General features: G+C 47.3%; 1 protein-coding gene and 1 non-coding gene across 2 annotated transcripts; one reads left to right on the plus strand and one right to left on the minus strand.

The window, feature by feature from the left end:
• The first annotated feature begins 414 nt into the window (after positions 1-414).
• Positions 415-26,902, plus strand: KLF9 (KLF transcription factor 9). Its single transcript, XM_070431515.1, has 2 exons — positions 415-1,892; positions 26,401-26,902. Exons 1-2 carry the CDS (start codon positions 1,388-1,390, stop codon positions 26,628-26,630), a joined length of 735 nt encoding a protein of 244 aa, XP_070287616.1. The 5' UTR covers positions 415-1,387; the 3' UTR covers positions 26,631-26,902.
• Positions 24,117-24,223, minus strand: LOC139021375 (U6 spliceosomal RNA). The gene has a single exon (XR_011473480.1). It is a non-coding gene; the product is annotated as a U6 spliceosomal RNA (small nuclear RNA).
• Positions 26,903-26,934: the final 32 nt, after the last annotated feature.

Here is a 26,934-nt window from a genome sequence, read left to right on the forward strand (position 1 = left end):
TTAAAACAGAACTTTGTTAGCTTGGCATTTAAAAAATTAATTGGTCATAGTTCATGTATTGGATGGAAGGACTACTAAAATTCTTTCCAAAAGTGTATTGCATACCAAAACTGAAAAAAAAAAGAATTGCTACTTCCTCGATTGTGTTTATAGACTCAGATTGCACTTATTCATCACCCATCCCTTTCCAAACATTTCTCAATTTTACCACCAACAACACAAAATACAAGGATGTGTCCAGTTCCACTACAGCTCTAAGCATTTACAAGTGTTGAGCGCTTGCTTTCGGAACGCCCTTCTGATTGGCTGAGCCAATGTCAGTGACATCAACCAACTTACTTTTCATTGGAAGGCTGGTTGCTGGGACTGTCGCGTTTGCAGGAAGTCACTTAACTGTTTGCAAGCTGGAAGAGCCGCACCAGAAGTTCTCTTTTGCCACAAGAAGGGGCGCAACCGACCAGCGAGCCTAGGGAACGTGAGTCCCACGGCTCCGCAAGCTGGGACGGAGCCAGGAGGCCTGGGCCGGCCCCCGGACCTAGAGGCGCTCCAGAAGATGAGTGCCTGCTCCTTTCCAGCCCCCGGGCTGTTACCCTTTTAAATGTCAGCGTTCGTGGCTGTCGGGGTAGCACGAGGCACCGAAACAGAACTGTCGGATTGGCCGCACGCCTCAGCTCTAGACGCACCTCTCCACCAAAAGGCCCTCCTCACTGGCAGGGGGAGAAAGTAAACAGAGTTGAATCACCCTCCCCACTGGCCAATTGCAGGGGGTTTGGATTGTGACGTGATGGGATTCTGCGAAATTGTTACTGAGCAAGAGAATGCCGAAACGGTGCGGACCGGCCAGAGCAGGGGCTCAGAAACCGTCAGGGGACCGAGGGGGAAAAGTGTCTCGTAGACGTGGCGCTCGGTCCGACCCTCGCCACCCGCGTTGGGGTGGTCGGGTGACGGTCCTGGGTCTCTGACTCCAGGGAGAGGCGGAGGAGGGCGTGTACCTCTCTTGCAGTTTCCTCTCCCGGCGCCTCGGGGGCGTATTCAGTCGACTAAACTTGCGGCCGCCACGTGTGGCATCTTTCCAAGGAAGCCGGCTCGGAGCGGTGGGCGCGCCCGTCGGGGGGGATCGCGCGGGCGCAGGACAGCGCGGCAGCCAGAGGCGGCGGCGCGGCGGCGCTCGGGACCGTGGCGGCGGCGTGCGGAGGCGCTGCCGGTTACGTAAAGATGAGGGGCTGAGGTCGCCTCGGCGCTCCTGCGAGTCGGAAGCGCCCTGCGCCCCCGCCCCCTTGGCCGCCGCGCCGCGTTCGTCGTCCGAGGCCAGGGCAGGGTGAGCCGAACCTCCGCAGCCACCGCCAAGTTTGACCGCGCCGCCGGGGCTGCTGCCGCCGCCCGCACCATGTCCGCGGCCGCCTACATGGACTTCGTGGCTGCCCAGTGTCTGGTTTCCATTTCGAACCGCGCTGCGGTGCCGGAGCAGGGGGGCGCTCCCGACGCCGAGCGACTGCGACTCCCGGAGCGCGAGGTGACCAAGGAGCACGGCGACCCGGGGGACACCTGGAAGGATTACTGCACCCTGGTCACCATCGCCAAGAGCTTGTTGGACCTGAACAAGTACCGACCCATCCAGACCCCCTCGGTGTGTAGCGACAGTCTGGAGAGTCCGGATGAGGATATGGGATCCGATAGCGACGTGACCACCGAATCTGGGTCGAGTCCTTCCCACAGCCCGGAGGAGAGACAGGATCCTGGCGGCGCGCCCAGCCCGCTCTCCCTCCTCCACCCTGGAGTGGCTGCGAAGGGGAAACACGCCTCCGAAAAGAGGCACAAGTGCCCCTACAGTGGCTGTGGGAAAGTCTATGGAAAATCCTCCCATCTCAAAGCCCATTACAGAGTGCATACAGGTTAGCGGCGCCTCCCTCTCCCTCCGACCTCTGGGGCTGGTTAACCTTTGGCCTGGTAGCGTTCCCGGGCGGCGAGGACACCACACCGAGCCCGAAGGGTGCAAACATTTTGGATGAGATGCTGTTTAACTCTTTAAATAGTTGGGCCGTGTCGACACGGGCAGCTCACTCCCCTTAATTGCCCCCAGCCTCGGGAAGCCTCGGAGAGCGTGCAGCTGGCGGGCGGAGTGAGTGCTGGGTGCGAGCCCCGGCGCCTGGCTTCGCGGGAAGTGGTGCTGCCCCGCCCCCAGGACTCCCGCACTCGGCGATGTTGGGGCCACCCTCCCTGGGCAGAGGCTGGCAGGGGTGGGGGTGGGGGTGAGGGGAGAGCCAAATGGCGTACCTTTTACTTGATTCTCTTGTGGGATTGCAGGGAAGTGGCCCAAAACCTGGGAGAAGCGGCACTCTTTACGTGGATGGAACCTTTTAAGGATGACTAAGGACTCGTTTAGCTGTGTGCCTGCTACTTTTCAGGGATTGCCAAGGTGGTTTTAAATTTGGCCAAGAGTCCCCAGAGAGGTTTAAAAGAACACTGCTTCAGGCAGCAAGAGGAGGTTGATCAAGGAATGGTTGGTGGGTTAACTTCATGACTGGTTAACCTCTTTGATGAGGGAGGTTTCAGAGCTGATGTCCTCCCCCCTCCCCCCCACGTGACTTCGGGTTCACCCTCCACCTTGAACCGAGCAGTTCGGGAGGAGGAGGTGTGGTCCTTGCTGGAGGTCATGGCTGGATAATGACTGTTGAAACGTTCTGGAGGCCCCAAGGAATGGTCTCTCCGAGGGAGAGCAAAGGGAATGTGGCTAAAAAGACATCTTGCGGGATAAAATGGGCTTTGGAGGCTGGGGTCAGCCAGTTCTGTGGGTTCTGCGGAACATCCTGAGAACGTGGGGAAGCGCCCACACTTGGCCATGCTGCCTCACCATCTGTAGGGAGGTTCCTTTACAGCTGCTGTTCTGACAAGGAAGCACGGGGCTTGGTCTTCCCAGGGAGCGCCTTTTCCCTCTGCCCTGACACCACTTTTAGAAGGTTGTCATTTTTATGTGATTTTTGGCACTTTCAAGATCAGGCCCCGGGCCTGTGGTTTAAAAGTGATCATTGGTTGATTTTGTTTTGTTTTGCTTTTTTAAAAGCAAGGCTACATATCTGCATCTCGTATTTTACTTCCTTTGCAAAATGCTTCTTGTGGAGGTGGCTGCTGGCACAGGAGTAAAACAGTTTCCTTCGTGGTTCATGCAAAATCAGGTCCTGTTTTGGGGTTGTCATCTAGGCTGCCATAAAACAGCACATTTTAAAGTTTGCGTCTGTATGGCTGTTGACAGACACGTGCCTGAATTGGGGGATGTGACCTTTAATGTGGCTTGCCAGGGGTGAAAGTGGGGTGTATTAACCGAGGGTGTTACTCACCGACAGCTGTTAGGCGGGCCTGGCTGTGTCAGCCATGTTCCCGGAGTTCGGTTGTTCACATGGACACCCACTGCCACCTTGAGCAAAGGCACGCTCTCCTTCAGGGAGCTGCCCAGTTGGGGAGGCCCGCAGTGCTTCTGTGGGAGCTACCTGAGTCTACCCGGCCCCGGGGGAAAAAAAAGATTCCCAACATTCTGGACCATTCCGCTGAGTGATTTTCCTCAGGCATTTATAGAAATGGCTGCTTATGTGTGCATGCATGCGTGGTGCTCTTTAAATCTCCATACGGCAAGTCAGCTCAGCTGTTTCAGGAGAACCTTTCACACAGTCAAGAGTGGAAAACGGAGTGAAATGTTAGTCCTGTTTTAAATGCTACAGCCAGTCTTTTGAAACTAGTGATATGGTGATTGTAGGTGTCTTGTTTATGTTCTGGAGCTCTGTAATACTAGGACATGGTAGAACAAAACCTCAGCATCTAAATATGGCCAGAGGGTACTCCTGCTTTTAAAAAAAAATAAATAAAGGCTACTTTAAAATAAGAGACTTGTAGGAGTTTCCTGCATTCCCAAGTTTCAGATGCAGCTTCCAGTTAGATTGTCATTGGGGTGGGTAAGGAGCTCCCTGATGTTCCTTCTGCTGATATTACTGGTAAATCCAGAAGGTGGATGGGAGATAGGGTTGGAATGTCTGCATTCTGTGAAGGTTGTAAGAGCTAAAATTCCAGCCACACCCCCTGCTCCCTGTGGCCCAGCAACAATTCCTTAGGCTGCTTGCTCACTTCCTATAGAGCAGTGGTTCTCAACCTTCCTAATGCCTCGACCCTTTAATACAGTTCCTCATGTTGTAGTGACCCCCCAACCATAAAATTATTTTCGTTGCTACTTCATAACTGTAATTTTGCTACTGTTATGAATCGTAATGTAAACATCTGATATGCAGGATGTATTTTCATTGTTACAAATTCAACATAATGAAAGCATAGTGATTAATCCCAAAAACAGTATGTAATTATATATGTGTTTTCCGATGGTCTTAGGCGACCCCTGTGAAAGGGTCGTTCGACCCCCAAAGAGGTCGCGACCCACAGGTTGAGAACCGCTGCTATAGAGCCTCCTACTGCTGCCACTTCCATAGAACCACAGGCTTAGAAGTTGAGTCATTTAAATAAAATTGCATTTAATTCAGTACAGCTATACCGTCCTAAGAGAAGAGATGCTTTTGAGGTAGGCTGAGCTGCGCTCTGATTTGTCCTATGGTTCCCCAGTTGTGAGACCTTAAGCAAGTTACTGGATTTCAGAGTTTGCAAGGCCTGAGGCTGAATTTGCTTTGCATATCTGTTTGCCTTGGCCAGCACATGGTTTAAGAAACTTAATTAGTTACCAGTATCTAAAAATCAGAGGATTTCGGTACGAATCCAGATTTCTGGCTTCTCTGGAAAAATCGAACGATCTGGCAATACTGGGCCTGAATTCCTGCTTAGCAACAATTGGCTTGAGCTGATCTTTTTATGGGGCAGTACCCCTTGTTTTAATCATTTACATCTTCTCTGTTGGCATTTAAGTTTGCAACTTCTGCTTCATTTGAGCCTCAGTTTCTTATCCACAAAACAGGGTAGTATCACTGAACGAAAAGGTTCTTGTGCAAAGATAAGATAATATCGATAAAGCACTTAATAGGATTCCACACATTGTAGTCCCTCAAGAAATGCTGGGTCTTCCAGTTTGTGTGATTAGGGGTCTTCAAAATGAGGAAACAGGATAAAGTTTTTTAAAATTGTACGTTAGCTTCCATTTTCTAATACTATGCCCAATTTGTTTTTCTTCAGCCTCTAGATCAGTTATCTTCTCAGGTGATGTACCTGTAAAGGTTAAGCAGTGGATCCACGGTTAATCTGAAAAAAAGTACAACAAATTCACTCCTTTTCCAGACATTTTAGACACTTTGTAATGTTTCATATGAACAGTTAGACATGTTGGAGTACTTGGCCTGAAAACATATCGAGCATATTATCTGAAAATGCAACCAGTGTTTAGTTGATCTTGGCACACCACCACAGATCCACACCCAGGTCACTGCCCGCCCGCCCCCCGCCCCTCCCACAGTCCCCACATCCACACACAACACACGCCCCAACCTCCCAGCATACGCCCCAACCTCCCAGCATACACCCCAAACTAGCCTCCACAAACATCCACTCAAACCCACTTACCCCCCATACCTACTCCTTGTACCTGTGTCCCTTCAACCTTCCCACGAGCACTTATAAAAAGTTTACCCCATCCTGGCTGAGTGGCTCAGTTCATTGGAGTGTCATTCCATACACCACAGTTGGCGGTTTGATTCCTGGTCAGGGCAAGTGCCTAAGTTTCGGGTTTGATTCCTGATCGGGGTGTTTATGGGAGGCAACTGATCCATGTTTCTCTCTCACATCAATATTTATCTCTCTTATTCCTCTCTCTAAAATCAATAAAAACAACAACAACACCCAGCCCTGGGCAGTGTGTTCAGTGGTTAGTGTGCAGGCAAGCACACTGAAAGGTCGTGGGTTCGATTCCTGGTCAAGGGCAGTACCTGGGTTTCAGGTCAATCCCCAGCTTGGTCGCGGGCAGCCATCAATGCCTCTCACATTGATGTTTCACCATCTCTCTTGTTTCTTCCTCTCCCTTCCACTCTCTTTAAAAATCAATGGAAAAATATCCTCAAGTAAGGATTTTAAGAAAATGTTATCCTGACATTGTGGTCACCCTGTACATAGAATATACATATGTTGGGGATGAGGAGTATCTTTGGGGGAAAGAACTACAAACTTCCAGGTCAGAAGTCATTAGAAGTGCCTGATGTGGAGTCACACTAGGTTGACATCTCAATGATAGAAACCTTAGGCCTTATTTCCATGCCAGGTGCAATTTTACTCTCTTTGGTGGGACTTAAGTCATCTGTCCTCTATTGGTGACAACAGGTTGAGCTTGATAACATTGTTTACAGGATTCTGAAAATTGGAAAGCTCCAAATCCCAGCCATCACACTCCAGTTCTGCAGAAAAAAATGTTTTTAAACTTTTTTTTTTTTTAAGTAGGGCAGAAGGAAGTTTATGTGCAACAAGGAGAGACAAGAGCTGTAAACACCCCAAGAGTGGCTGCTTCTGTTTCTCCTTAACACTGTCTGAACATTTCCCTGCAATATTTAGACTATCTGGCTGAAGGGACCTGAATACCCCCCACCGTGGCAGTTCTCTGCCAATATGGGAAATAGATTTTCTGGCCTCTCTAGGAATGTCCAACTCAAACTCTGCTGGGATGTTCCTTCCCTGAGACTAAAGTCTGTAGATTTTGCTTCTCTATGCCAGGCTTGCTCTATACCTCCTGTACTCTTCTCCCTTAATTACTGCTAGAACCTTTAGACTCAAGGGTTTGGTTCAGGCGAATCTAGTGCCATCAAAGGTGTGAGAAGGACCCACTTAACACTGCCCAGGAGGCAGGGGTTCAGGAACAGGGTAAGGTCTTACTGTGGCCACAGCCCTAGGCTAGGAGCCCTATCTCAGAAGTGGGCTACAGGCAGCCCGTTAACTAGCCCTGCCCAGTCTTTACCACCTTCTCTCCTCATGACATTCTCTCTGTCCCATCCCTCTTTACAGAGGACTTCCTAAAGTGACCTGGAATGGTATTTCATAGCCTGACATCCTTCACCCAAGATAGATTTACAGCTAAGCCTGGGTGGGGCTTATACAGATAGGTTTTTGTTTGTTTGTTTGTTAATCCTCACCCGAGGATGTTTTTCCATTGATTTTTAGAGAGATTGGAAGGTAGGGGGAGAGACGAGAAAGAGAGAGGGAGAGAGAGAGAGAGAGAGAGAGAAACATCGATGTGAGAGAGATGCATTAATTGGTTGCCTCCCTCACCTGGCTGGGTTTGAGCCTGCAACCGAGGTATGTGGCCGGAATCGAACCCAAGACCCTTCAGTCTGTGGCTCGACGCTCTACCCACTGAGCAAAACCGGCCAGGGCTACAGATAGTCTTTCTACCTTTTTTTTTCTATTTTCTCTCCCTTAAGGAGACGTTAGACACTTTTTCCCATAAATGTTCTCCCCCACTACATTTTAGTATATTGTAGAGCCGTCAATATACTGTGCCCCTTTAGAAGGCCACAAACCACTGTAATAGATGAGATTTTTTTCACCTGCCCAAGATCTAATTTTTGGCCCCTTAGGGGCAATAACACCCCTGCCACCATCCCCCCCTCCACACACACACACAGTCTCATGTATCCATGTATTTTTTCCAGTAGGAAAAATAAAAATCTACATTCAAGAAGAGAGCAAAGGGCTGCACTTGGCCTCTAGCTGCACAGGATGATGGTTTCTAAGGACTGCAAGGATGTCCTAAGGCAGCGGTTACCAACCTGTGGGTCGCCTAAGACCATCGGAAAACACATATATAATTACATACTGTTTTTGGGATTAATCACTATGCTTTAATTATGTTCAATTTGTAACAATGAAAATACATCCTGCATATCAGATATTTACATTATGATTCATAACAGTAGCAAAATTACAGTTATGAAGTAGCAATGAAAATAATTTAATGGTTGGGGGTCACCACAACATGAGGAACTGTATTAAAGGGTGGAGGCATTAGGAAGGTTGAGAACCACTGCCCTAAGGGGATTGCTCTTGGTTTTCCAACAAGAGGTTAAAATTCCCTTGATTCCAAGGAAAGATGGCCCAGCCCGCTGTTGGAATCTTACCCAGGGGATGAAGGACTGCTGGGGAGGGACAGAGGTGGGAGGGACCAGCTGCTGCTCAGCCTCACTCCCCCTGTCCATCATCTGCCATCTAGCTGCCCCAGCAAAGAGAAAGTGGGGTTGCCTAGAAAAGCTTCAGCTGCTGGCAGGATTGCTGTTTCACAACAGAAAATACAAGCGGAGTAGAATTACAGAGAAAAAACATCGTTTTCCTTGATTTTCCTCGTAAATCTTCTGTGAGTAGTGGGGAGAAGAGAGAGGGAAGGGGTGCAAGTGGGGCCCAGGGTGGGGAGAGAGATACCAGAGTAAATATGTTTTGATGGTTACACCCCATTACTTTCAGAGGCAAAGATGTCACCTGAGGGAAATGAATTCTTAGACTCTGAACATGAGGGTCAGATTTACGTTCCAGTCTCCATTGTTGACGTTTATCCAGCGAACATCTGTGAGAAATTCCCAGACTGAACTTCCCAGAGAGAAACATTACAGGACATACTGGGAAAGTGGCTGGCAGTGGTCTTCCTTAATAAGTTCATTGAGAAGAAAAGTGGGTGGATGATTTCCCAGCACTTATTTTCAGTAGCCCCTCGAACAACTTGACATGCCCTGGTTAGAGTAGGCTTTCCAACCCACCCATGTGATTTTTGAAAGCCTGGCGATCATTAGCATTCTTGATTTTTAAAAAAAAACCCCAAACACCACATCATCATCATTTTAATTAGTCTTGACTTCCAAATTTTCTGGGTTCCTCTGCCCCCCTTGGCTGTTCTCAGGCTTGGAGAAAAAGCTTGCAGCATTCCAGGCCTTTGCTGCTTAAATCCTCCCCCACATCCGACCCTCCCACCTTTTCCTAATGTTTCTCCAGCAGGCCCAGCTCCCACTGAAGAGCGTAAATTAGTGCCTAGTAATGGTACAAAGGCACTTTCTGTTTCTATGCAACACACGCAAAAAGGAGGGGCAACAGGCAGAAGAAGAAAAACACCCCACAGACAGTGAAAAAGGAAAAGGAATGGATCCTCTGCTGTGGTCTCTGCGCAATCCTGCCTCTCACTCCTCCCCACTTCTGATGGCACGTTAGTCACAGGCCTGGGCCTGACGGAGAGTGCTTGGCGGCAGCAGTTGGTATCAAAAGAATAGAATTTGGAGGTTGGAATTGACCTTGAGAGGTCATCACATCCATCATCTTGTCTCTAAAAAAGCAGAAGCCACCCTCTCAGATAGATGGGGATTGTTCCCGTCAATCATTTCAAGGGCCCTGGCTAGTTTGGTAGCCTTGACCAGCATGTGACTTTGGACATAACACTGACTGCCCTGAGCCCCAGTGTCCTCCGCAGCTCAGTGAGAGCCCCAGGCACTCCGGAGGGCGGAGCTGAAGGCCCGAGTTAGGCCCTTGTGGAGACGGCCCTTGGTAGTGAATTCTTGCAGTTCTTTGATTTGAATGCTTTTCCACCATGGTCTCCTGAGGATTTCAATTTGTGGTAAACTTGTTGTTGTTGTTTAATTTAACCTTGGTTTAAAGATCTGCTTTGAATTAACCAAATTAACTGAGTAAAAGGGCAGCCGTGGAGTCAGCGCTGGACCTCTGCCCTTTTATTATGTATTATATATTCTGTGAAACCGCCCACGGCCTAGTGCCTGGGAGATTTCCTACTCCTCCCTTCCTGGAACCCTCCTGAAACTTTAATACCTTTTTGGTGCCTTAAGGACCAGAGTAAACATTTGTTTTAGCCAGGCCTCAAGCTGTCCCCTCAGCAAATAATAGGACTCACATTATTCATAGAGAAGGCCTTCCCCACGGAAGGAGTCAGGTGCATCCATTTTTTATGCGTGGGATAGTCCGAGGCATTTATTTCCCTTCGTGCTTACAGCCCTTGTTTATGACGGTGTGCCCGCAGGCTTCCCTTTCAATCTCCGTCTGTCGTGACCTGTGTTAGTGTTTGGAATCCTGAGGTGAGAATTGATTGTCTGGATCTGGAATCTAAAGGTTCTAGAGCTGCAAGAACCAGCTCGCTCTCCATCTAAGCCCAGGGCCTTTGGGTGTTTTTCTTTTAATGAAATTGAGAACGATCACAAATTTGAACAGGAGAATGGAATTCATCCCTGATGGATCCTTTTTTTAAAAGTGAGGAGAGCTTCAGATAGTTTGGCTCAGTGATGGAGCAATGATCAGTGGACTGAAGGGTCTGGGCTCCATTCTGGTCAAGGGCATGTGGTTGCAGGTTCCATCCTAGGGCACAGGTGGGAGACAGCCAATTGATGTGTCTCTCTGACATCGATGTTTCTCTCTCTGTGTCTCTTTCCCTACCTTCCACTCTCTCTAAGAATCAATGGAAAAATGAGGATTAACAAAAATAAAATAAAATAAAAATTGAGGACATTACTGAAATAGATTAAAATAAAGAGATGGGAGCTTAAGCCATACAAAATTAATGACAAGGATCTGAAATGCAGGCATTAGTAGTATTTGAATTAAACAAACTTTGAACATTTTTCAATGTTTGAAAACCACAAAGCGAGTCTCTGTGGTTTGGGAAGGGAGTAAGTACCTCCTGGAGCAGCTGACTTGAACCAAAGTGGGAACCAGTGGGGCAGACAGAGGAACAAAAATCCTGCCTGAGAATTATAGACATTTCAGACCTGGGAGAAACCATACTTTGTTCAAAAAGAAAGAGGGGAAAAAAGAACTTACACCTCTCCCTTCCAAGGATCCAGCTTTGGTGAGCGAGGCAGTCAGAAAAGAAGAGTGAAGCCTGTGATGAAGAGACCAGGCCCCTTGAAGGAACGTGCGGAGAGGCCTTTACCTGCAGTAGGAGCAGTTAGAGCAGTGGTCCCCAACCTTTCTTTGGCCACGCCCCACCTAAGCACCTCTGAAATCCTGATGTCCCCCCGCCCCCCCCCCCCCCCCCCCGTGACATATAATTCTTGTTATTCAAAAAGTGAACTCCTATTCACATGGAGGAAGCCTAAAAGGCCATTAACTTGGTCTAAACAAGCTTCCAAAGAACGTGGCATCCATGAAAGAGGAAAATAAAAGAACGAAAGGACAGTTGAAGAACCGAGGAAGAAATCACCAAGAAATTATTAAAAAAATAATATGAAGTGATGGGAAAAAATAGCAAATAAAGTGTCAAAACATATAATTCCGATCGTCTGTCCATTTTAATGCCCAGAGAACTGAAATATATAAATGTCACCATATATATTTATATACTGTATTTGAGGCCCCTAGAACTATAAGAAATGCAAAAAATTCACTGTTAATCATTCTTGAATTGCCCCCCCCCCCCTTAAAAATCGAATTGCCCTCCTGTGGGGCGTGTGCTCCACATTGGGAACCACTGGGTTACAGCATGGGCTTTCCAAAAGTCCCTCCAAGAACCTTGTGTTCAAATCCTGCCTCTGCCACTCTAATGATGAAAACTTTTTGAGCCTCAGTTTTTCCATCTGTAAAATGGAATTCAGTTCATTTTATACTTGGGTTTGTTATAAGACTTAATTCAAATAAGTTATTTAAAGCATTTAGAACAGTATCCCCATATATTATAATTTATAAATTATATTTATAATATTTATGAATATTATAATTTTTAAAAAATTAACGTGTTGCTCAGAAAGCCCTTGTTTCTAGAATTTTTGTTTAAAATTCCAGATTAATCCAGCAGCAGCTCATTCATTTAAATAATATTTATTTATTGAGTGACTATTACATATAAAGAGCTGTGTTAGATATTGATAGTAGGCACTGTGAATGTTGTGAATGAATAATAGTAATAACAATAACAGTAATAAGATAAATTAATATTAGTAGTAATAATAGTAATAGTACTAATAGTACTAATAACAGTAATATCCACCATTTATTATAGGTCAAGTTCCAAACCAAATGGCTGTCGTACTTTGTCACATTTAAACTCACAAATCCTATGAGATCGGAAGGTACTCTTATTCTCATTTTATAGGAGAAATTAGACTTGGAGTTAGTTAACTTAGCCCAAGGTTTCTCTGGAACTTTCCTGGTTTGTTTCTAGGTGGTTGGAGTCGTGTATGTATGGTGGTTGACCTGGACCTCTTGGGTTTCTGCCAGTGGGAAAAGACCCTGCGTTTTGCATGGCTCTCTTGGATTTGGCTCTAAAGCTACCATTCTTTAGCTCTCTACTCTTGTGTTCTAACTCTGGTTTGTGGTTAGTTTTTATGAACCTTAGTTAGGAATATCTGTAGAAATCTTGGAGTTGGATCAAACCTGTCCTGTCTTTTCCGATAGTTATCCAGAATCTACTTCCTTCCCGTTGAAAAAGACCCTAGTTCTGGGCACATAGCTGTCTTAGTCAGGACCCTTGGTTGTAAGCAACAGAAACCAATCTTGGACCGGCTTAATAAAAATAGAACTTTATTGGTTCGGATTACCAACACATCTGGAGTACCTCTAGATACAGGTACTCAGTGTCTGCCTCTCTCCCCGGCTCAGCTTTGCTGGTTTTTGCTTTGGCTTCATTCAGGGGCAGGCTGTCTCCGAATGGCAGTGAGATGGCTGACTGCAGTCCCAGACTCCCATCCTCTCAATGCAGACAGTTCCCCTTTCCTACTGATCCCAGCAAAGTCCCGGGCTTCACGCTCCATACCTGAGTTAGAATGTTGTGCCTTTCTCTGAGCTCAATCACCGTGGCATGGATGGGTCACATGCAACATCTGGGGTTGTGGGGTCACCTCTGGAGTTGCGCCGACTCAGAGTGAGGAAGGTGTGGTTTCTAAAAGGAAATTTGAGGTGTGTTGTTTATTACCCCAAAGAGGCAGTGGATGCCAGACAAAACCGACAGCCAGTCACTCTATCTGCCCATTTAGAATTACAAGCAGGATGTTCCGAAGAGCAGATTTTGACCAAATGAGAGACAGATGAGTATGACATTGTCTCTCCATATTTTTCTTCCCTTTGAAGAGAAAGGGCTCTGACCTGTCTCTGTAGTTCAGCCTAAAGCTTGGCCACCAGTGCTGGGCTGAATCTTCTTAGTAAACACAGAGGGTTTTAATATGTATGTCTTGTGCTCAGGCTCATAAGTATAGACCTACTTCAGAGGGTGTTCTGGAAGCCAGTACCCAGAGCCTCGCCGGGAACAAGTGTAACAGCAGCCGTGTGATCGGTGGTGCCATTCACTTGGCCTTAATTCCGATCGTCTGTCCATTTTAATGCCCAGAACGGCTGTCACCCTCTGTGCTAATAGATAAAGGCCTCATCTTTATAAAGATGAGCTGTTTGTTTGGCAAAGCCCACTGGGATTCAGAAGTCTATTTAGTTGTGCGTAATGCCCAACACAAACACCGTAATAAATCATAAGGGGCACAAATTAGATCTTCAAAAACACATCAAAATGACTGAAATCCCCGGGCTGCCGTAATTCCACAGCAGTTTTGTACCGTTGCCGTTTCAACGAAAACAAGCAGCGTGACAACCAGACAGCTGGCTTCCCCTCTCTCGTGTTGCAAATCATGCCCATGGCCAGGCACAAAATGCCTGTCTGGTGAGCATTATCCCACTGAGGCGGAGCTTCCCAGCATGAAAGAAACATGGGCTGTGCCCCTCCAACCTGAGTCATTTTTCCTCAATGTCCTGCTTGCCGAGAAATGTCGAAACACTGCTCAGGAATGCCTGCTCCGGGAGAGCTGGGGACGTCAGGCAGGGGGCTGTTTGGTGACGGTTGGATACTCAGACCTGCCATTCTTTGTGGTCAACAGTGACAGGTGCCAGGCAATACTAATTAGTGGCTCGCTTCATTAAGGCTTGAAACACTATTTGACAGGGGCCTCTGTGGCCTCTGTGAGGACGACCTGTGGTCATCACAGCCTTCCTCTGGTGCCAGCTGTATACAGAGGTTAAGCCCAGAGAGGGAAAGCTAGAAACACATGCTGGTGGAGCATCACTAGTGACGGATGCCGCAGCCCGGCTGGCAGGTGGAGTGGGCATTCATTAACCAGGCACCAGTCTCCTCTCCGGTACTTGCCTCTTTTGCCCACTGTCTTTTCTGAGCCAAAGGCTTCGGCTTTCTGGAGAGCAGCTGTCCCCAGACTGGAAGCTGTGGACGCTGCACATAATTTTACCCAAGTGCACAAGTGGAGAGGTTAACCTTGTGTTCACTAAAGATGCCAAAAGTCTCCGTGGCCCTTGCAAAGCAGCTATGCCTGTTGCGTAAGAACTTCCCGGTCACGAGCCTGGGTGTGCAAAGAGTAAGCTGCACGTAACCAGACTGGGTTTTCAAGCCCCTTCACCCCCTCCCAGTTCTGCTGTGAATGCAAGAACTTTTCCCTGGCAATTCAGGGTCTTTCGGTCCTCTTTTGGGTGCCGTTTGCAAAATCAGAGTTCTCTCTCCCTCCCCCTTTGCCTTTCTTTTCCCTGGGTAGCAATCGATTACTTGTTAGGCAAGAGGCTCACCTCTGATTCTGGCATCATGGGAGGGTTGTCCGTGTTGCATGCCATCTCTCAACCTGGTGGCCTCCCCTGGGGCGCCATGCACCAGCTGGGGCCCCGGTTCTGACATGCTGACCTCCCCTCCTGGAGAGGGCCTCTGCGCAGTGGCTCCAGGTGTCAGATCCTTGTCCTCTGTGACTCAGTCCTCCTGTGGCCTTTTCCCAAGTGCTTGGTCTTGGGCTCAGGAACACACAAGAACAGACATTTGGCCCGGCCGGCATGGCTCAGTGGTTGAGTGTTGACCTATAAACCAGGAGGTCACAGTTTGAGTCCCCATCGGGGCACATGCCCCGGTTGTGGGGCTCTGTCCCTAGTGTGGGGCGTGCAGGAGGCAGCTGATCAGTGATTCTCTCCCATCATTGATGTTTCTATCTCTCTCTCCCTCTCCCCTCCTCTCTGAAATCAATAAGGATATTTTTTTTAAAAAAAAAGGTATTTGGAAGGGTGCGGAGCTGCGAGGCATGCACTGGGACCCTTCTCTCAGCGGGGCAACCCAACTCCTCTCACTGAGTCATTGTAGGGACTCCCCTGGAGGGGCTGTACTGGCTCTGGACATGCTGTGGGCAGGTGGCAGTGGCCGCTCCCCTGGGACTGCCCAAGCCTGTTTATAAAAGGAGAGAGAGAATGCCAGGCTCCTCTTAGAGACCTTTGCATCTGTTCTACACACAGCCCCTCTAATCTCTCTTTCCCTACAGCCCAGGTCTTGGCAGGAAACTCTGGCCAATCAAGAGAGCTTCAGCACTGCGGGGTCTGCTTTACATTTTTAAAACTCTATTTTGAAATGTAAAGCTCAACAGCAACTTATTGTTACAACTGTCTCTGCCCTCCCCAAGGCCGTGCATCTGGGAAGTAAGAGAACCAGGAAAACATGCCCTAAAAGGCTCTCTCTACACCTAGGTAGGGCCTTTTCGCTCCTTTCACTTCTACTCTTGTTTTGTGCTCAAACTGAAGGAGGATTTGACAACCGGTTCCAATCTGAGGGTGTCCTTGGGGACATCACCTGCCCTCTGAGTTGGCTTTATCTGAAACAGGACAGGTTTGAATTTGATGGTCATAAAAATCACCCAAAATGCAAAGATTCTAACAATCTGTGTCCTCAGGACAGTTTTGCCATCAAACACGTATATCCGTTCATTGCTTAGTGCCTGGTAGGTTTGTTTATTATTTCTCTTTTCCACAATAACTGGGAAGAAGCATCGTCCGTAGTCTGGGATGGCAGGAAGAATGTGGGCATGGGAATCAGCTCATCTGGGCCTGGGCCTGGCCGTGTGGCTGTGGGGAGGTCACTTCACCTCTTTGCTGCTTCTGAGTCGCTGAGATGGGGGCCATGTAACTGAGACACCAAGACATACCTCTAGCCGGGTTGAGAGCCTAAAGAGTCGAGAATCTATTGTCTGCCATCTTTCTCTGAGGTCCCAGCCCAGGAGCTGCCTCACGGATCAGTAGAGGTTGGGGTGGCGGGGGGTGGCGGGGCGGGGGGGGGCGGTGTACTAGCAGTTTTTGGACAGGCTTGCTTCCTGGACAGCATGCTCCAGTGAGGAAGTGCTGGGTGACAGGTTATAGACACACACCCACTTCCCGGTGCAGAACCTAAAGTATGGGCCAGCTGCCTTCCACAGATAAACACGGGCCGGGAAGGAAAATCACACATCCAAACCCTATAGTGACTCTGTTGTATCAACACGTACCATATAAAGGGAAGCCAGATCACAGGAGGGGGTCAGAGGGGGGCTGTGCGCAAATGGGATTACGATGGGATGGCATTCAGACAGGATTACTCTTCCAAAGCTTATCAAGTGTTTTCATTTTTCCAGAACATCTCCATGTGTAGGTGGTAATATTTTGGGCAAACAGGAAGGCTTTGATTTCTCGATATTTTTAGTCCAGTAGGAATTGGAGTGATTTACGTAGGGAAATGCAGAATTGCCTGTACCCATAGATGGCCTACATACCTCCTCTATCGAGTGTGTGGGTGCGTCTGCGCTTGAGAGTAATGGAATTGAAAAGTAAAGCAAAGGCTCACACTTTGTTCCTGCAAGTCAGCGTCGCTTTGCTGTAGGTAGTGAGGACAGAAGATAATGGACAGGGGGCACCGAAGGCCTGGGGTCAGGGCGGTATGTGTGTGTGTGTGTGTGTGTGTGTGTGTGTGTGGACATGGGCCTCCCCATCCTCATCCGTGAGGAATGCTGTGTTGGTTTGGCTTTCTGCATCTGCACGCTCTTGTCCCCAGCTTCCTAATGGGGACACTCCTAGGTGGGGCAGCCCTGCTATTACTGTCTGTGTGACTCCGTATCTGAAGGGAGATTCCTGTCTGTTCTATGGGCCATTTTCCTTTCACATATAGAAAAAGGAGGAGAGGGGGAGGTGGAAGAGGAGTGAGAAAACAGATGTAGCTTGTTCTGAAAGTTTCTCACTTTCTAACAATTTATTTGAGAAAGACACAGAATGATGCCTCTCCTTTCTTTGGTCTTTTTTTTCTTCTTCTTCTTTTTAATACATTTTTTCCTCTCTTTATTGATTAAAGTATTATATATGTGTGCTTACCCCCCCCATGGTCCCTCCACACCCCCCACCCCCACTCATGCCCTCACCCCCTTGGGGTCTGTGTCCATTGGTTAGACATATATGTATGCATACAAGTCCTTTGGTTGATCCTTTCTTTGGTCTTGAACACTGGAGAGTCCCAGTAATTTCTCAATAGAAAGTAAATCCTCTCCATTCCCCACAATTACATAAGCCATTCATGGGAAAATTTAAACTCAGGCACACCATTGTTTCCTTTGTTTTCTGTAAGACTTTTTTCCTGACTTTTTCTCATTATAAATTTGTACTTACTGTTTTAAAAAATTAAAAAATTAGAAAGTATAGGGGAAAATTACAGAAAGAAGTTATTCTTTGTCCCCTTACCTGTAGATAACTGCTGTTCACATTTTGTATATTTTTTCCCAGGATTTTCTCTCTCCATACATGTCCACATATGTGCATGGCAGATTGTACTCTTTTCACTCAGCAATGTACTGCTAACATCTTTCCATTTCATTGTCACAACCTAGTACCTTTCTAACAGGTACATATTATTCCACTGTTTGGTTACACTTATATCTGTTAAACCAGTTCTTTATTGTTACACATTTATTTTTTTATTTTTTTTATTTTATTGATTTTTAAAAAAATTTATTTTTACAGAGAGGAAGGGAGAGGGATAGAGAGTTAGAAACATTGATGAGAGAGAAACATCGATCAGCTGCCTCCTGCACAACCCCTACTGGGGATCGAGTCTGCAACCAAGGTACATGCCCTTGACTGGAATCAAACCCGGGACCCTTCAGTCCACGGGCCGACGCTCTATCCACTGAGCCAAACCAGTTAGGGCTATTGTTACACATTTAAATTATCAAGGTTTATCTTATCCCTATATATTTTTGTGTTCCTATCTAATTATTACCAAAAACAATTCCTAGACAAATATATTGCCATCTGGCCCTGGATCAATTATGAGACCCATCTGTGCAATAGAGGGCCAATTTCCTCATGCCTCCACCAAAGATAGGTATATGAACATACTGTAACATTTTCACCAGCCTGATAAACATTTCATTGGTGTTTTAATTAGTATGTTTTGATTACTTGTGAGATTGAATATAACTTATTTGCAAATAAGATTGTATAACTTATTTGCATCCTAAAATTTGCTCAATTTTATTAAATTGGGCTACTCATTTTGATTTGCAAGTGTCCTTTTTATATTACAGATTTTAACCTTTTGTTATATGTTGCAATTTCCTTTACTAGTTCACTCTTTTGTTCTTGAAATTTCTTTGAAATACGTTTTGTTTTTTTGTTTTTTTAAATATATTTTATTGATTTTTTACAGAGAGGAAGAGAGAGAGATAGAGAGTTAGAAACATCGATGAGAGAGAAACATCGATCAGCTGCCTCCTGCACATCTCCTACTGGGGATGTGCCCGCAACCCAGGTACATGCCCTTGACCGGACTCAAACCTGGGACCTTCCAGTCCGCAGGCCGACGCTCTATCCACTGAGCCAAACCGGTTTCTGCTGAAATACGTTTTTTATGTATTTCAAAATTATCCACTAAATAGGATTTTGCCTTTGGTTTCAAGTTTAGAAAGTCTCTCTCCATTCCAGCATTCTAAAAATGTGCACCTATATTTTCTTTTACCCTTATAGTTTAATTCTTTTTACATTTACATATATGGCCCATTGGGAATTTATTTAAGTCAAAGGTAGAAGGTAGGGATCCAGGTCTAATTTTTAAAAACCTGATGTCTATGCCATTTATCAAATTAAACATCCTTTTATTCACTGAGTTGCAATGTCCCAACCCTGTAGAGTCTGAGTTTATTTTCAGACTCGAGTCTGCTCCACTGAGCTGCCTTTTCCTGTGCTAGCATCACACCGTCTTAATTATTGCAGCTTTCATCATACATTTTAATAACTGGTGTTGCAAGTGCTCACTTATTATTATTCTAATGCAAAAGTTCCTTGGCAAGTTGAGCATACTTATTCTTGCAAATAACTTTCGAATAATTTTGTCAAGTTCAAGAACAAAGGATTTCTATGGGGTGTGTTAATTTCATAGATGAATTTGTACAGAATTGCCATATTCTCACCATTAGCTGCCAAGAACAGGGAAGTGTTCCGTTTGTTTGTTTCCTTTTAAAGTTAGGGTTTTCTTCACGCAGGCCCTGAATTTTTGTTGTTAAGCTTATCCTGACTAGCTTTGGTTAGCGTATAAGAAAACCATTGCTCTTTTGTATCCTTACTCCTATGATTGCATTTTTAATTTATATTAGTTTTTCAGTTATTTATCTTGGGCTTTCCAAATAGAAAGTTGTATCGACTGAACAATTCCTATTTCACTTCCTCCTTTCACAAGTTGCTTCTTCTTCTGTTATCTAGTTGCACTCACTAATACAGTGATGGCGAGCCTACGACACGCGTGTCAGAGGTGACACACGAACTCATTTTTTTAGTTGATTTTTCTCTGTTAAATGGCATTTAAATATATAAAATAAACATCAAAAATATAAATCTTTGTTTTACTATGGTTGCAAATATCAAAAAATTTCTATATGTGACACGGCACCAGAGTTAAGTTAGGGTTTTTCAAAATGCTGACACGCCGAGCTCAAAAGGTTCGCCATCACTGGCCTAACATTTTCTGAACAACATGAAATGGCCGTGCTGATGGGCGGGTGTCCACACTGCTTCGAGTTTGACTTCATTTTACAATTGACCTTGCTGGGGAAAGGTTTCAGGTCTATTTTTTTTTTATCCTGTTAAGGAACTATTTTTCTATTTTCCTAAAAGTTAAATACTATTTTGTAATTGTTAAGGCAAGATGTGTGTGTGTGTGTGTAGGGGGGGGGGGGGTGCGGGTGTATTAGCCTGTTAAAATGGGGAATGATACCAATATGATTTCCTAATATCAAATTATCCTTTTATCTCTGGAATCCTACTTGCTTTTTTTTTTGCAATAAAAAGCAGCTCTTTTTCAAGAGGCGGCCTTGATTTTGTACATCTGTGAGTAGCTATCATCCTATATTGGCATTTTTAGAGTTCTGTTCTGAAAAGGAGGTCTAGTTCCCTTAGATTTGTTTTACTAGATTGGGTTACTTTTGCTAGAGGCAATGGAAGCTTCAGAGTTTGTATTTTTAGATTTTTTTATTCATTGGATTGGAGAGAGAAGGAGAGAGGGAGAGAGACACACACACACATCAGTGTGTTGTTTCAGTTATTGATGCACACATTGGTTGATTCTTGTATGTGTCATGACTGGGGACCAAATCCACAACCTTGGCGCATTGGGATGACACTCCAGCCAACTGAGCTACCTGAACAGGGCTAGAGTTTGTGTATTTAACCTTCTTGCCCATTTTAGGCACCTTCTGTGGAATTGTGAAGGAAAGGTGAGAAGAACCAGATGGGAAAGGAGTAGTATTTTTTTTTTTTAATATATTTTATTGATTTTTTTACAGAGAGGAAGGGAGAGGGATAGAGAGTTAGAAACATCGATGAGAGAGAAACATCGATCAGCTGCCCCCTGCACACTCCCTACTGGGGATGTGCCTGCAACCAAGGTACATGCCCTTGTCCGGAATCGAACCTGGGACCCTTGAGTCCGCAGGCCGACGCGCTGTCCACTGAGCCAAACCGGTTAGGGCTGGGAAAGGAGTAGTATTGAGAGCATAGGCCGCCCTGACCCCAGGCCAGGACCTCAATGGCAGCCTGTCGCAAGCCCAGGGGAGTCTGGACGGGGGTTGGGTGTATCCAATTAGCAACCCCCCCCCCCCCCCCCCCGCACTTGTGCTCTTTCCCCCTTTAGTGGGAGGACTAACACTGTTCATTTCAAGACCTGACTGAGAAGAATAAGCTTCACTTGGTACAGGCATACTAATCACCTGGTGGAGTGCAGGCTCCTCCTTCAAAGCAATGAGCCATCATTTGTGCTAACTAGGCAAGCACATAGCTGGCAGGCTCCACTTCTCCTGAACCCACTGGAGGCCCAGGAGACTTCTGGAGGCCTGGCCTGCCTCTGCTAAGAGAGTCTTTTACCCATTTGCTGCAGGGTTCAGGAGTGGGTTTGATCAGGTTTATTTTATACTCTGAGCCGAGTCTGTCAGTGAGAGGTGCTTAGCTTGTTGCTGAAAGGGGAGGGGAGTGTCATATAAATAATGAAAGTGTGGAGAAACCTGGGCTGTTAACAGCTCTGCTCCAGTAACGCAGAGTTGATCATGTCACTGCCTCTGGGTGTGTTTTCCTGCGGAGGCCAGAAATAAAGCACTAGTACATGTCTGTTCCTCTTCCTTCCTCCCAGGGGGATGGTAACGCTCTCATTAATACCAAAGACAAGCTTAAATATTCTTTAATTGATCGTTGATTCCCCGGTATGATTTCTTCGGCATGAAGAAGACTGTGACCATTCTTTTGGGGGCCTCAGCACTGAGCTGAAAGAAAGGACCGGACTTGGTCTCCCTCTGGCTGCAGGATGCAGGCCACCCCATTGCCACTCAGGCCTCCTCTGTGCACATCATCTCTGGTCCTGTTCCGTCCGAGATTCTGTTCCTTCTCTAAAGATGATTTCCCCATTCCATGCTTGTTTAGGACTGAAGCGTATCATTTCCCAGATGATACCTTGTTAGTGTCTGTCATTGACGAGCATGCTGAAATGTATCCCATAGAAGGCTGCATGCAAACTCTGGGGGGTCAAAGAGCTGGGCGACGTTAAAGGGCTCCCAGTTCTAAGTCCCAGGAAGGACCCAGGGTCCCTTGCACAGACCCTGCTTGGCCAGCACAATGCATCACAGAGGGTTGAACTGAATGCCTTTCGTAGGGAAAAGCCCTTTCCAGTTGGCCCTGGATCCCACCATGACCCTTGATCTCACACGCCTGGCATTTCGCCCGTTTTTATTGTGTGTCTGGCTCCTGAAGACATTTGGATTTACACCAGGTGCAAGTTCACATCTTCAGATGGAGATGAGGGGTCAGCCAGCTTCCTATAAAGGACCCGGCAGTAAATATTCTCTGCTCTGTGAGCCACACGATCTCTGTCCCAACTCCTCAACCCTGCGTTGTCGTGGAGATGCAGCTGTGGATGATACACACAGGAGCCTGGCTGGGTCCCAGTTCCGCTTTGTATGTGGATGTGAACTGCATATAACTCCCTCCTGTCACACAATATTATTCTTTTGATTTGGTAAAAGGCAAATCTAAGAACGGTGTTTAGACCATTCTTAGCTGGTGGACTTGACAAAACCACACAGCCCGTCACTTTGGGCCTGCGGGCCGCAGTTTGCAGCCCCTGATGAAGAGCGTGGTTCAGAAGCTTCTGGTGCTTTTCCACAGGATCCAAGAAGAACCACAGTGATGCCAGAGCTTTTACACCAGCAGCTCACTTCCAAGGAGATGCTTTTTTAAATGCTTGGAAACTGTAAACTTGAATTATATGAGTTACAGGAGTCGAACAAAGGCTGCTGCTGACTGGTTTGCGCTGGGCTCTGTGGGTGGCCCTCTCTTCTCTCGGGAACACTCAGGGATAAGGACGCCAGGCCAGTGGCCACATCTGGGTTAGAAGCAGGGAGAGCTATCACAGGAAGACAGCTGTGAGGGGCAGTGGGTAGACTGTAGCCAGAAGGTCCATGGAAAGTGAATTCGATGGGAATGGACCCTGATCACGGTTGAAATGTACGTAACTTGTGAGCACCTGTACTTAGTAGGTCTCCTGTGCACGCGGCTGACTCGGGCTTCCTGACAGTTTTCCCCTCGCTGTCACTTCCATAACACCACCCTCCTACAGAGGGTGCACCCTATTTCTTTCATGTTCCTAGCACACGGCAGGGTGGGCTTCTGGCCCATTTTTCTCCACATAGAGACAGAGCCATTCCAATGAATTAACCTCCTCTCATGACTCACCTGAAAGAAGCGTGCGCCAGTGAGTAAGCTAAACCACCTCACCGCGGCTCCGAGAAAACCACGGCTGGTGGGTTTTGTCCTGGCACGCATTGAGAACACACTGCACCTTCCTCTCCTCCAAGCCATAAAGCAGTGGAGAGAGGGTTTTCGGTTGTTTGTTTTGGTTTTCACAACTCATCACTCTCTGAATGCTGATCCTTTATTATATAGATTTTTAACATAACATGTTTAAAAGAACATCTCTCCCATCGACACATCATTGGGCCTAGAGAGGACTTGGCTGCTGTCCAAATCTGGAGTAGCGCAGAGTCTTGCCCAGGGATCCGGAAACTTCTGAGCAGGCTTCGGTCATGTGAGCATCCTGGAGGATGAACACACACACACACACACACACACACACACACACACAGTTGAAGCATTTACTAAATGTTTGGCAGCACAAGTAGCACAACAGTCAGATGTGACATTGTCTTTGCCCTAGGAAGCTCCACCTTGATGGGTTGTGACAACCTGCATTTCACCTTCTGCCCAGAGTTCTGCTGAACTGGGCAAAAATGCTATTTCATCCAACAAAAGTGGCAAAATGTAGTTTCCAGCTCCATGTGGTTGAGTTTTCCAGAGTTCAGTGTGAAGCTCTTTGCTTTTTTGATTGTTTTGTCCCTACCAGAGCCAGTGAGCATCCTCAGGCACCATTAACCCCAGCTCATCCCCGTGGGTAGGCCTCAGCGTTTATTGGTTTGCTGTTGCCTTTTGCTGCTGTGGATTTTCAGCTCGGAGCTCAGTGAGAGCTTATACCTAGACCCCCCGTGTAGCGAATTTGCCTATAGGAGTCCCCTTCTCAGTTTCCCTTTCTTTGGTTTTAGTTACCCACAGGCAATAGCGGTCTGACAGTATTAAGTGGAAAATTCCAGAAATAAAGAATTCATAAGTTGTAAATTGTGTACGTCCTGGGCAGTGTGCTGACTACTCTGCTGTGTGCATCATTCCATCTTAGACGTGAATCATCCCTTTGTCCAGCACGTCCATACTGTCTACGCGCCACGCCTGCTAGTCACTCAGTGACCATCTCAGTTATCAATAGACTGTCCCAGGGTGGCAGTGATGGGGTTCAAGTTACCCTTATTTACTTTATTTTATTATTATTTTAAAATACGGAACACTTCACAAATTTGCTTGTCATCCTTGCGCAGGGGCCATGCTAATCTTCTCTGTATCGTTCCAATTTTAGTGTATGTGCTGCCGAAGCGAGCACAAGTTACCCTTATTTTAGTTAATAATGGCCCCAAAGTGCAGGAATAGTGATGCTGGCAATTCAGATATGCTGCAGAGAATCTGTAAAGTGTATGTATGGTGGTGGTGGTGGCGGACATAGTATATATAGGGGTTGTTGCTATTCGGACCCCCATGGGCGTCTTGTAACATATCCCTGTAGATAAGAGGAGGGGGTGCTATTGAATACAGATTGGTTTTGCCCACTTGGGGTTTCCCATAAGAGCAGGTAGGTTGGAGAGGTTGTGATCACCATTGCTCTGCTCAGAGGACAGCAAATAAAACCTTAGTCATGTAGAGGAGTCACGAGGTGATGGGGGGTTTGCTTTGTTATTACCATTATTTCTGCATCTCTGGCAAGGTTAGGAGGAGCTGGGGAAAAGAAGGAAAACGTTTGGGCGATTCAGTCATACCTCGCTGGACAGCTCCCAGCCTTTGGAGTCTCTGGGTTCCAGCAAGGTGGGGACCAGAGTGAGAAAAGATTCACTCCTCACACCTAAGTGCCTTCGAGAGTTCTGTGTAAACCAGGAGTTGTGTGCCTGAGCCTATGAAACAGCTGCTTTGGGCTGCGCTGGGAAAGGTGTGAAGAGCAGGCTGGCGCTTGGAGCTAGAGGAGCCAGCAAGACTCTTATCTTAGCTCGTTCTGCCTTTCTGCTGTGTGTCCCACAGTCACGGACACAGTCCCTCCCCTGCCATTCTGGGGGGTCAGGAGGCCCCTGATGCTGGCCTGACCATGTCTGGAAGGCAGGGTTCAGCTGCATTTTCAAGGGACACAGACAATGATGTGAATTTGAGGAAAGCAACTAGGATGGGGAGGGATGGGGAGCCACTGTCGAATGTTACGCCTCTGTTTCCTCATCTGTAAAATGGGCCACCTTCATGGGGTGTCCTGTGGGATTTCAATGAGATAGTTCTCTTAGCTCTGTGCCTGCACTTTTAGGTGTAATGTTGGTTCTTCTTTTATGAGAAATACGGAAGACACTCAGATTGTTTAGTCTAGACAAGGAAAGATTAGAGAGAGATATGTGAACTGTCTTTGGATATTTAAAGGATTATTATGTGGCAGAGGGAACCAACTTATTTTTAGGTTGAAGAAAATATGACTAAAATATGGCCTTCGCAAGGAGGCAGATTTTATATCGACGGGTGTGTGTGACGGAGATGCTGGGGAGCAGCCGGCGCTCTGCGTACGGCTCCCCGTCACCAGCCTCGCCCTCGGGAGCTCGGGGAGATGCTCCGGGTGGGAGGTCAGTTGGCCTAGACGCCTCCGTTCTCTTCCATCTCTGCGATGCCATGAAATTCAGCAAAGGCCTGAGGTTTTGACTCCTCTGGGAGAACTCATGAAGCCAGCAACCGCGTACCATAAACCAGAACGAGTAATTTCCAAGGCTCTTGGGGACCCATTGGGTACAAAACAGCAAGCTCATTTGCTTAGAGATGATTCTCAGCTATTTCTTCCTGGGACCAGTTTCCTAGGGCTGCCATAACTCAGCACCACAGACTGGGCAGCCTCAACAACAGAAATTTATATCTCACGGTTTGGGGGGCTAGATGTCCGAGATGACGATGTTTGACGGAGGTGGTTTCTTCTGAGGGTTCTCTCTCCCTGGCTTGGAGCTGCCTGACTTCTCCCAGTGTCTTTGCATGGTTTTTCCTCTGTGTCTGTGTGTGTCCTAATCTCTTCTTTTTAAAAAATGCTTTTATTGAGAGCGGAAGGGGGAGAGAGAATCATTGATGTGAGAGAGAAACTTTGTCAGCTGCCTCCTGCACGCCCCCTGCTGGGGACAGCCTGCATGTGCTCTGACCGGGATTGGAACCGGGGACCTTTTGGTGCACAGGCGGATGCCCCACCCATTGAGCCACACAGGCCAGGGCATCTCCTCTTCCTACAAGGACACCAGCCATTGGCGTGGGACCCAGCCTCATGGCCTCATTCAACCTTAACTATTTCTTTAAAGACCTCATCTCCAAATGCAGCCACCTTCTCAGGAACTGGGGGTGCAGACGTCAACCTCTGAATCGGGGGAGGGTGTGGGGGCCCATCATTCATCCCATCACACCTACATGCGAGGGAGCTGCCCTTTGGCCCTCGGGGCTGTTGGTCGTCACCAGCCTCCAGAACTTCGGTGACGTGTTCTTCTCTCGCTTCCCTTCTCTCAGGTGAACGGCCCTTCCCCTGCACGTGGCCAGACTGCCTTAAAAAGTTCTCCCGCTCCGACGAGCTGACCCGCCACTACCGGACCCACACCGGGGAGAAGCAGTTCCGCTGCCCGCTCTGCGAGAAGCGCTTCATGAGGAGCGACCACCTCACCAAGCACGCGCGGCGCCACACCGAGTTCCACCCGAGCATGATCAAGCGGTCCAAAAAGGCCCTGGCCAGCCCCTTGTGAGGTGCGACCCACGGGAGCCAGGGAGGGCCCGGCCCGGAGAGACACAGCTACTCCCCGCACACGGACAGACACGGGAAACCAAGCCCCCGGGAGGCACGCTGCCAGCACAGGAAGCCCTGTTCCTTGGTCAATATTCTGATTTTTCCTCTCCCTGCATTGTTTTTAAAAAGCACATTGTGGCCCAAGGGAACTCTGAACCGCCTCTGACTTTTGGAGGAAAAGCAAATTTTTTGTGTGTGGTTTTTTTTTTCTCCTTTATTTTTTTGGGGGGGTGGGGGGCGGTGGGAGGGTGATCGTGGGTGGG

The sequence above is a fragment of the Myotis yumanensis genome, unplaced genomic scaffold, assembly GCF_028538775.1.
Source record: "Myotis yumanensis isolate MYYU_CA2020_CCGP unplaced genomic scaffold, mMyoYum1.0.hap1 SCAF_12, whole genome shotgun sequence".
Taxonomy (NCBI): domain Eukaryota; kingdom Metazoa; phylum Chordata; class Mammalia; order Chiroptera; family Vespertilionidae; genus Myotis; species Myotis yumanensis.

Excerpts from the sequence above, each read along its gene's own strand:
- KLF9 (XM_070431515.1), top strand. The coding sequence starts at position 1,388 with ATGTCCGCGGCCGCCTACATGGACTTCGTGGCTGCCCAGTGTCTGGTT. Across the intron at positions 1,893-26,400 it reads CCATTACAGAGTGCATACAG|GTGAACGGCCCTTCCCCTGC; the intron begins GTTAGCGGCGCC and ends CCCTTCTCTCAG.